The sequence below is a fragment of the Lolium rigidum genome, unplaced genomic scaffold, assembly GCF_022539505.1.
Source record: "Lolium rigidum isolate FL_2022 unplaced genomic scaffold, APGP_CSIRO_Lrig_0.1 contig_58426_1, whole genome shotgun sequence".
NCBI classification, from domain to species: Eukaryota; Viridiplantae; Streptophyta; class Magnoliopsida; order Poales; family Poaceae; genus Lolium; species Lolium rigidum.
In genome coordinates, this window is record NW_025901046.1 from 1 (window position 1) to 11,563 (window position 11,563).

The window sequence follows — 11,563 nt, forward strand, 5'->3', positions numbered from 1 at the left end:
GTAGCAAAGTCCAACAATCATACATGTAAATAATAAGAGGAATTAGCAATCAAAAGGCTACGTAAGTACTGAATATGGAGAACCCTTGCCAAGGTACATGCTGAATAGAACTTCATGTAGATGGACATCGGTGAAGATATAAAAAAATAGTAGAACGGCACCTGAATGACTTGAACACAATTGAACTAAGCACCTAGGTTTTGAGGATCCTGAACAGAGTCAGCCTCTTAACTGCCGAACATCTAAATGAAGCAGCAGCAGGAGGCCTAGCAAAGAAGAAACTGAGGCAATAGAGGCAAGACACCCAGATCACCTCTTGAATTCACCAACGCAGCTCAGAGAATCCCTTGGTATCTGGCGGCAAAGGTATCCGGCGGCGAGCGTGCAGGGATCCGTCGGCGGGCATGCAGGGCTGCGGCCGCGTAGATGGCAGTGTGCAAGGAGTCAATGATCCGACGGCGGCTTGCAGGGCTCCGGCTGCGGGCGCACCGGGATCCGTCGGCGGGCGTGCAGGGCTGCAGCGGCGGAGATGGTGGGGTGCAAGGAGTCAAAGATACGGAGGCAGGTTGAAGGCTTCGGTGGCGGGCGGCCAGGGATGCAGTGATCAGGACGTCGACGCCGTGCATAACGGCGTTGAGGTTGGTCCGGCAGGGCAGCGATGCGGCCGCGTTGGCCAAGATAGTTTCATAGCGCTGATTGGGGAAATATGGGGATGGGGGACTGGTTGAGTTTTGATTAGGGACGTGATGTGTGTTCCCTTCCCTGGCCGCGCTTGGAAGAAAATGGGGAGCTCAGGCGGCCGTGCAAGGATGGTGATGGTGAGATTGCACGGCCGAGCGAGGAACACGCCGGCGACCTCCGGGGCGACGCGATTAATTTGGGGTTTCCCTGGCCACGGCGTGGAGGACGCCGACGGGTGGAGGAAGGAGATTGTGTGGGGGTGAGAAGGCATGGCGGCTAGGGTCACCAGGGGAGAGAAGAGCTAGGGGTTGCATTGTGATGGGCCTAGGCGCGTGGCCCAACTTGGCGCGTGCGTAGAGATTTGGTTTCCCTAAAAAAATAGTAGAGATTTGGTGGAAGGGTAAATTTGTTAGATAAAAATATGTAGGACGAAACCTTCGACCGGAAGAAACAGAAGATAGAGATAGAGATAGAGATAGAGTTAGAGATAAAGATATTTTGGTAACTAAATTAATACTTAGTTCTTTTATGACACATCAAAGCCTAATAAACCGGTGCGGATGGAGGGAGTAATTGTGGCCTAACCCTCTGTGTATATGTGGTTTGGCCAAAACTTTCGTTGCCAAAAACCCTCCACTTGCAAGTCTTGCGGAAGTGTGGGAGAGAGACTGTTTCCTACACAATGAACGAAAGAAGATGACTGTCCAACTCAATAGCTCGCCCATTGAACCTGGACTACAAGATTTGTTGAGCGTGAGATCACAGTGAAACTCCGAAAAAAGGGCGAAGCATATGTGAAGAAACAAAAGCTTGTGAGAAAGCAAAGGCGTGTGCTAGGTGCGGAAGCAGACCGCCGACGCGGAGCACGGAAACCTAATTGACGCCAGCCCAAAACCAAAACCAACCCACGCAAACGCGCCAAATAAATCAATAATTAATTCCCAATTAATACGGCCAGCCAGGTCAAGAAAATCAATAAAATCCTCCCTCTTTATTTCGTGCTATAAAAGCCCTTCCGCCTCCTCCATAGCCTTCCCAAGCATGAGCTCTTCTCCCCTGCGCACCTCCTCCCGTTCCATGGCCGCCCCGAGCTCCTGGGCCTCCCCGTTCCACGAAAGAAGAGCTTAGCGCTTCCTCTGAGCCTCCTCCGTCCTTTTCCAGCTCTCGGCCGCCGCCTCCGTCCGTGGCAGGTTATTCTTCGTCGAGCAGAGAGATAGAGAGGAAAGAGCGAGATTTGAAGCCAGATCCATGGGGAAGTACGTGGAGCTGCTGGACATGGGTGTGCGCATCGCGGCGCGGTTCCACTCCCACTGCCCCCAGACGGCGCGGATGTACTACCACCCCCCGGGTTCCTCGGCGGCCGCCAACCACGCCGGCGACGGCGCCGGGATGCTGCCGACCGAGGGCGCCGCGGCGGGCGCTGTGGCCATGATGAAGATGCAGCAGCGGGCCGCCGTCGACGCCGCGGACATCATCCTCTACACCGTCGTCTAGGGCCGGCCGATGCTGTGTCCTTGTGCCGTGGATGAAGATTTGAGGCAGAGATGCTATCTTGTTATCTTTATTTCTTTGTTTTGGAGAGGGAAAGGGAGAGGGAAATGAGAGATTTATCGGTTGATTGAATGAATGAATGGATTGAAGAAATTTGCAAGTCCAGATGCGTTCTTGGTCGTTCTTAGTTTAAATTCCTCGCTCCGAATTCGTTTTGCAATTTTTTAATTGGCAGCGGCCGCTCACAGCCACAGCCTCTCTCCTTTTCTTTTTTTGTTTATTTAGTACTATCGTCACTACATACTGATTTTTTAAAGATAGGCAAGTGTTCCAATTTTTCAATTGGCAGCGGCCGCTCGCAACAAGAGCCTCTCTCCTTTTTGTTTTTGTTTATCAGTTCTATCGTCACTACTGATTTTTTCTGAAGAAAATAGGCAAAGTGTTCCTTGAGTAATCAGATGGTGGGTCTCGTTGCCGAGAGCATCATGACAGATAAATTAGGGAATCCTAGGTTAGGCTCCATCAGACGATACAAAAACACGGACGCAATGCAGCGAACTGGTTCCTGATCCTGTTTCGTGAATATCACGCAGCAGAATTTTTGGCTGTTTGGCGCTAGCAGCAGCAACAGGCGAGAAGATGGAACAAGATGGGGTTTTGCCCCCGTCGGTCCGTCGGTTCCACACGTTTTCGATGGGTGGCACCGGACCGGGTCGCCGTCGTCGCGAGATCTGGCGGGGCCACGCTCCCCCTCCCAGATTTGATGTTCTCTGGCTTTGGGGTTTTCTGGACGGCAAGTCACGTCTCCCATGCTCTGCGGAGCGCGGCGGGGCGCAACCGGGGGAGGAGCCATACGGACGGGAATGGTGGTGTGCGACCACTTTCAGAGAACTTGTGCTCTTTGGGGAAAAGTTTTTATTCCATAATTTTTTTGGCAGTATTTGCCAGAGTAGCTAGTCAGTACTACTACTACTAATCGTCAGCTCTAGACAGCGTTCCTTGCACGTTGTCACCGATTCCTCGCTTGCCGTGGATCCTCCAAAAAGAGTACACAAGAATTCTTTACCCACCACGACACCACTAACTTATCCCTCGGTTTACTGGAGGCAGTAGGGGAGCTGGAAGACGAGGAAGAGGCCGTGAAACAAATGGTAGGGGACGTGATGTCATGACAGGCCGTGGAGCGAACGTAAGTTGGCGATTTAATGCTATCCCCGATCTTGATGCTTCAGAGGAAATTGATGACTCTCTAAAGGATACAGCGACAAGCCCACTCAAAACAACTGATGTTGCTATGCGAGAAGGTGATGCGCTTACAAATGGGGCAAAAAGGAGTCTGGATATGGGAGAATTGGAGGGTACAAACCCACATAGTGGACATGAGGGAAATATAAACGTAGATGTTTTGCCTATGGACGTGACCACACCCCCGCTGAAAAATAATCGGGAGATTCCAGCTATAGGAGGCATTGGTACCGGGATTGGGACAGAAAAGGAACGTACCAAACGCACAAAGAAGGATGGAGCAAACTCCAACACTTCAAAAGGATCGGCAGACTCCCATGGGGGGTCTGTCCGGTCGCAATGAAAATCTTATGTTGGAACTGCCACGGTTTGGGTAATGCCGCGGCAGTTCGAGCGCTTCTGGATGTCCTGAGGCGTTATAACCCCGATGTGGTGTTCTTGTCGGAGACCCATCTCGATTCTTATCCGGCAGAGTGTTTACGAAGGCGTGTGAAGATGGATTTTAAAATAGTGCAAGTATGTGACGGACGACGTGGAGGTGTCTTAATGTTTTGGAAGAAAGAAGTCAAATTGTACCAAATCCGAGCTGAACCAAACTTCATTGATGTCCGTATTGAGGAAGATATGAATAAAGTTTGGAGATTTACAGGCATGTATGGTGAGTTTAAATGGTCAGAAAAATACAAGACTTGGGACAGAATCAGATCTATACACCAGAATAATAATCTTCCCTGGGTGTGGTGATGGGGTACCTTAATGAGATACTCTATGATCATGAGAAGGAAGGAGGCAGAAAGAGGCCAGCGAAATATTTACAGGCGTTTCATAATACTCTGGATGATTGTGGACTTCATGACTTGGGATACAGTGGTGATAGTTTCACGTGGCATAGAGGAGCTATGAGGTCCAGACTGGATAGAGCAATTGGGAACGTGAGTTGGAGCCAAATGCATGTGAATGCAGCGGTTATACACCTTGAATATAACCACTCAGACCATAGACCTCTTTTGCTGGATACAGAATTCTATTCGGCTTCGGCTATAAACCAGAATGGGAAGCAGTTAAGATTTGAGGCTAAATGGCTTAGGGAGGAAAATTTCAATCAAGTTGTGCAGGAAGCATGGAATGCGGCTGGCCACGAACACGAGCCGGCCGACGTTCTGGGAAGACTTAAAGCCATGCATGCTGGGCTACATGCATGGGATAATAGGGTGTTGCGCCGACCAAAAAAACGACTCCGATCGGCCCAAAGAGAATTGGAGCAGCTCATGCGTGGCCCTTTAACTGCAGAAAATGAAATCAGGAAGAATGAGGTAGCGGAATTGATTGAAAAATTACTGGAACAAGAAGAGATGCATTGGAACCAACGTTCCCGTGCAAACTGGCTACAGAACGGTGACAAGAATACATCTTATTTTCACAATTTTGCCACGGCGAGGAAAAAGAGGAATTTTATTAAGAAATTGAAAAATGCGCATGGTGATTTTGTGGAAGGTACGGACAATCTAAATCCAATTATCCTCAATTATTTCTCCAATTTATTCACATCGGAAAATAATGTGGTGGACCCGGAATTCTTGGATAAAATTGTCCCTAAAGTGACTGAGGATATGAATGATAGCTTGATGGCTCCTTTTAATTCGGAGGATGTTAAAAAGGCGGTATTTAGCATTGGTGATCTTAAGGCACCTGGACCAGATGGGCTGCATGCTTTATTCTATAAAAAGTTTTGGCACCTGGTAGGACCTGATATCACGCAGGCGGTTTTGAAGGCGATAAATGACAGAGTTATCCCAGCTGGTTGGAATGAAACAGTGGTGGTATTAATCCCTAAAGTTGATAATCCAGAGGAGGTGTCTCAGTTTAGACCTATATCCCTTTGTAATGTCGTCTATAAGATCATATCTAAGATGCTTGCAGCCAGATTAAAACTGATACTCCCAGAGATTGTATCACCAACACAAAGTGCTTTCGTCCCTGGAAGGCTTATTACTGATAATGTCTTGGTGGCTTACGAATGTGTTCATAAAATCAAGAATAAGAGGAAAGGGAAATCTGGTCTATGTGCGGTGAAATTGGATATGCATAAGGCATATGATAGAGTGGAATGGAATTTTCTGAGGAGAATGATGTTGCAACTTGGTTTTCATTACCAATGGGTTGAGCTGGTTATGGCATGTGTTACTTCGGTCACTTACTCTGTCAGGTTTAATTCCCAAATGACAGATGGTTTTATTCCCACCAGAGGTATTCGACAAGGGGATCCTCTTTCCCCTTATTTGTTTCTTATTTGTGCAGAAGGTTTATCTAGTTGTTTGTTGCATGCCGAGGAGATTGGTAGCATTGAAGGGGTCAAGGTGTGCAGAAATGCACCATCAGTTTCACACCTACTATTCGCTGATGATTCTTTGATTCTCTTGAAGGCATATTTGAACAATGCAATCTCATTGCAACAAGTACTTGATACTTATTGTGCAAATTCGGGACAATTGGTTAGTGTGGCTAAATCCAGTATTTTCTTCAGCCCAAATACTCACATTGACACAAAAGTGGAAATTTGCAACACGCTGAATATAAATACAGAGGCTCTCTCAGATAAATACTTGGGTCTCCCCGCCCTTGTAGGTGCTGATAGGAGTGACTGCTTTATGCATTTTGTGGAAAGGGTTATGCTGAGAATTAAGGGATGGAAAGAAAAATTCTTATCTATGGGAGGCAAGGAAATTTTGTTGAAAGCGGTGGCGCAATCTATTCCAGTGTATGCAATGTCAGTATTTCTTCTCCCGAAGAATGTGTGCAAAAAAAATCACGGATGTGATCTCACAATTCTGGTGGGGTGATGACGATCAAGGGAGGAAAATGCATTGGTACGCGTGGTGAAAGCTATGTTTCCCGAAAAAGGAGGGAGGTATGGGGTTCCGTGACCTCCACTCTTTTAACCTTGCTATGCTAGCAAAACAGGTATGGAGACTTATTGATGAACCGAATTCTTTATGTGCACAAGTCCTTCGGGCAAAATATTACCCCTCGGGAGATATCTTAAAAGCTGGTCCTAAGGCTGGCTCGTCTTTCACTTGGCAAAGTATAGTGGCGGGAATACAAACTTTTAAAAGAGGCTGCATATGGAGAGTTGGGGATGGTGAGTCCATCAGCATTTGGACGGATCCATGGTTACATAGCAGCCCAAACCGTAAGGTTATGACACCTAGAGGAGAATGCATACTCACGAAGGTTTCAGAACTAATTGATCCGACTACAGGCAATTGGGACCAACAGCTTATTCACAACATTTTTCATCCAATTGATGTTAATCGTATACTGCAAATTCCACTGAATTATAATGCGTTTGATGACTTCCTTGCTTGGCATGGCACAAGATCTGGAGTCTTTTCAGTTAAGTCTGCATATCACGTTGAGTGGAAGCATCAATTCAATGGTGTCACGTGTAGATCGCTTATCACTGGTACGTCACTAAATAACCCTATATGGAAGATCCTATGGAAGCTTCGAGTTCCTCGCTAAAGTAAAAATCTATCTAGCCGGCGCATTATGCATGGAATCATACCTATGAAAGCGATTTTATTTAATCGGCATATTGGTACAAGTGACCGATGCCCCCGTGTAATAATGCATCGGAAGATATTCTTCATTTGATTTTTAAGTGTGATCTTGCTGCCAATATATGGTCGGAATCGGGAATTGCAGACTATATTCATGAAGCAATGGAGGATGGCCGTTCAGTGGTCCCAAGTTCTTGAAGCCCTCCTCAAGACAAGATTCAAGTTTGCTCCCGGGTTATAGTTCTATTAAAGTACATGAGGTGATTGCAATTTCTGCATGGTACATCCGGTGGTTGCGAAGGAAAATTTCTCACGGAGAACAGATACTCCCCATCCATAAATGTGTTATTTCCATCCGAGCTATAGCTTCAAATTCGAAAGGTCTAGTCGTCCAATTTCGAGATGAAAAAGGTATGGATGAAACCAAGTGCAAATTTTGTAAAGTTAAATGTGGATGCAGGCTTCTCTTTGGAAGACCAAGTTGGGGCTTCAGGAGCAATCATACGGGATTCACACGGAGGTTTTCTTGCGGCAAACTCAATTTTTATACCGCATGTTACATCCGCATCTATGGCAGAGGCGCTAGCTATGCGTAATGGGCTTTTGCTTGCTAATACTAGGGGGTTCGAATGCCGTTGAAGCGGAATCAGATTCAAGTGAAGTTATACAATACCGCTCAGGAAATGAAAGATTTTGGAATGAGGCAACGGCTATATACGCGGACATAGTCACACGAAGCAGTGGTATATTGGAAATGTCGAGTTCAAGAAGTGTGGGAGGGATATGAACAAAGTTGCACATGAAATTGCTAGGGAGTGTTTCTCTACTCGTTTATCTTGTAATTGGGTCGATGAGCCCCCTAGTTTCTTAGCTCAAACCCTCCTAGATGATGTAACAATTGTGTGATTTTTTGCAGCAGCAAGTTTCAGACGCACTCTTTTCCTTACCAGGGTACCTAAGGGGACTGGAAGGTTTTTAATGAGACGGCTTGCTAGCTTAATATATTGTGTTTTTACCTCAAAAAAAAAACTTATCCCTATAAAATTACGATGCTAGAATATGCTATTTCGCGTTTTCTCAACCTAGTTACGGAAACAATATCTTTAAAAATATGTTGGACTAGACATATCAATCACATAGAAGAAGAGATCGATGAATCGATACGATGCCAAAAAAGGCTACAACATTGTAGTCCGATGGCAAGGGAGGGGTTGCTGCACCTGGTAGACCCAGGTCCGAGTCCCACCGAGGATTGAATTTGGGATTTTTGTGAACTTCTATCTTTAAATATAAAAAAAACCCATCACGTGCTAGTGCCTGAAGCCAGGCAACTTCTAATAACAAACCTCATCTAAACTCTACTCGTCGACGTACAAACCACCGTTGACCAACTAAGATTTGCTAGGGAGGTGTTGGCACTCCTCAACGAATACTCCGTGGAGATGAACGACACCCGCAAGCACGGTCATTACCGGCTCCGAACGAAGACATAGCAGGACTTTCATCTTGAGTGTCGCTCACACGTGTCCCTTCAAGCCGGGCGTTGGAGCATCATCTCGCCCTCGCTAGATTGCGCTTTCACCTCCACATCACGTTGATGTTGCCGCAACAGAGTTGTCGTGGCCCAGAGGCATGACCGTAACCACAACTAGCAACACGATGTTGCCTTGCGCCACACAGCCCGCACCTCAGTGTAGCAGAACAAGAGCATGAACCCTACGCCAACAACACAGAAGCTAAGAATTGAACGCACCACACATCACAAAAACCACAAAAGTCAATTAGTTGTGCTACCCGGAGCCTCGGTCACCGCCGCCTAGCTAGGGGTCGGCACGAATCTTGCCCCTAGGCCCATCTAGGCCCAAGCCATACCTGGAACTCCAAGACCCCACCTAACGGGCACCACCACTGGGCAATCCAATACCTCATCCTCCATCATCGTGCCAAGCTTGTTGCAGGGCGCCACAACATCGCGCCACCATAGAGAAGGGGCACTACCTGGGAAGAAGCCCCGCTGTCATCGCCGTCACCGGGAAAGTTCTGTCCAATGGTGACCTCTGGCGACAACGGGTGGGTGGAAGGCATGTGGAGGTGTCGGCGCGATCGGGCATGTGCCGCCTAACCCTAGGCGGCACTGGGTGCAAAAGTATACCATACCCTCTATCTCTCTCTTCCGAAGGAATCTGAGTAAAGAAGAGTTGCTCAACGTTGAGATTAAACGTGACAAAATTACCAACATATGGTATCTTTCAACTTGTCAAGAGAGCAAGATAAATTTCAAAACTCACGTAGTCACATGCATACTCACATGCATGCATGGGTTGCACCAGGCAACTGGGAAGCGCATTTTCTACCCTGACAAGCAACCTTGGAACAGTATGCAAGTGTGATTCATCATTAGTTTAAACCTATAAATCATGGGCCAGCAAACCTGCACATGAGAGAGATGGGCAGAGACAGAGAACCATCACCCTTTTCCGCGAAATGGGCGAAAGATTGGGCGGCGGAGAGTCCCCGCGTCGCGTGCGCCTCCCCTCATCGTCGCACTCCTTTTGGACGATCCACGGCAGCCGAAGAAAATCACCGTAAAAGTACAGCGGGGTTGCAATTTTTACCGCGTGGTGAAAGTGGGATGTGCAGTGTACTAGTACTACCGCGCATATTTGACCGCGCCGGCGACGTGGACGGGTCGTGTTTTGGGCCCGGTTCAATGGTCGCCACCGTCGCAGCAGCAGGTAGGGCCTAGCAGCAGGGGGTCGGTCATGATGATGATGGTGGTGTCGCCTCCTCTCGAATTTAGTGCGTCTTCTGCGCCGTATACACCGCCCCAACGGCTAAGAGCATCTCCAGTCGCGTCCCCCAAACCGCGCCGGATTGAACGTTTGGGGGACGTGTTTCGTTCGTCTCAGCGTTTGGGGGCGTCGCTCACGATCGCGTCCCCCAAACAAAATTTCGCAAATTTTAAACTTGACTAGATTCGATTAGATTCGTCCAAACTTACATAGATTCGAACGAAATTTGACTAACTTTAAAACTAAACCTAATCTAGAACCACTTGCGGCGGCGGAGGCGTCGTAGTACTGGCTGGAAGTTGTACATCTCGTCGGTGACGACCTCCTGCTGACGCGCTCGTCGACGGGCTCGTCCACGGGCTCGTCCTTCACCAAGCCGCTTGGTCTGCCTCGCCGTCGTCGGTGAGGTCCGCCGGCGGCTTGCCGGAGTCGCGGATGGACATGGCGATCGCCGCGTCCGGGTCGCCTCTCCGAGCGTCCTTGTCGTCCATGGACGCCAAGAACGCCGCCCGCGGCCACCGGGCAGTCCTCGGGGTCGTCGGCCGCCGGCGATGAGCCGCTCGCTGCCGCTCGTACTCCGCCGAGCAGCGCGCCGCCGCGACGCTTCCTCCGGCTCCTCCTTCACCTCCGGCTCGGGATGAGGAGGGCGCCGCCGCGCCTCCCTTGCCGCCGCCCGCCGCCGCTACCGCCACGCCTCGTGTTGACGGGCGTCGCCGCTCCTCCTTGACCTCCCGTTTGGGAACGGTATACGGCGCCGACCGGTACGACGACGACGTCGTCGATCGCGCCGGCCCCGAGGAAGAAGAGTGCGAGGAGGACGAGCACGTCGTCCTCCTCGGCTGCCATCGAGGAAACGCGCGGCGGCGACGACGGCATCTCCCGGCCGCGGAGCGCCGTTGCGAGGCCGCGGATGACGTTCTCGAGGGTGCGCCCGAACGCCCCGCAACGGGGCGCGGCCTTCCTCGTTCCGGCTCGTTGGGCCCGCCGATGAGCCCGTCGGTCTTGTGCATCTCGACGTCGTACTTGGCCGTTGAAGTACGTCGTCCACCGATCGTCGTTGTCCTTGGCCGCCCATGTCGGATCCGCCCGCTCCTCGGCGGTGAGTTGAGCCCGACGGGCCTTGATGGCGTCCCGCCATTGCTGCGTGTCCGGCTCGGCGGCGGCGGGATGCCAATGCCGTTCACGGCCATCTTCCGGCCCGCCGCCGCCCGCAGCCCGCACGTCCGCGAGGACTGGATACCGGCGTGGTACGGCGCCCACGCCTCCGCCACGGTGAGGCTGCCGCGGCCGAAGCCGCTCGCCGCGGCGATCTTGCGGGAGGACGACATTTTTTGAGCGGCGAGGAGAGGATCTCGGGAAGGGGAGGCGGCGACGAGAAGGATTATGATGAGCGGCGATAATCGGAGGGCGTCTTAAAACAGGCGGCGGCAGCCGGGTGGTTGCACGCAATAACTCCGGCGCGGACGGCCACGCGGCCATGCACGACGAGACGCGTCCTCGCGTCGCCCGGGAAACGGGGACGCCATTAACGTCGCTTGACCAAAGGTAGGCGACGGGGTTTTAGCCTTCCGTGCCGGGCGACGCGTCGGCCCCGCCACTCCCCGCCTCGCTTTTCGTTGTGTCCGGCGTCCCCGGAGCGTCCCCCGTGGGACGGGGACGGGCTCGGGGCGCCGGACACCGTATCGGGCCGCGCCGGACAAAAAGGGCTTTGGGGGACGCGGCCTGGAACGCTTTTTTGTCCGGCGCGCACCAAATCGCTTTGGGGGACGGTTTGGGGACGCGACCGGAGATGCT

At 50.6% G+C, this 11,563-nt stretch overlaps 1 protein-coding gene across 1 annotated transcript; it reads left to right on the forward strand.

Moving 5' to 3' along the window:
- The first annotated feature begins 1,724 nt into the window (after window positions 1-1,724).
- On the forward strand, window positions 1,725-2,332 carry LOC124681884. The gene has a single exon (XM_047216662.1). It carries the CDS (start codon window positions 1,930-1,932, stop codon window positions 2,173-2,175), a length of 246 nt encoding a protein of 81 aa, XP_047072618.1. The 5' UTR covers window positions 1,725-1,929; the 3' UTR covers window positions 2,176-2,332.
- Window positions 2,333-11,563: the final 9,231 nt, after the last annotated feature.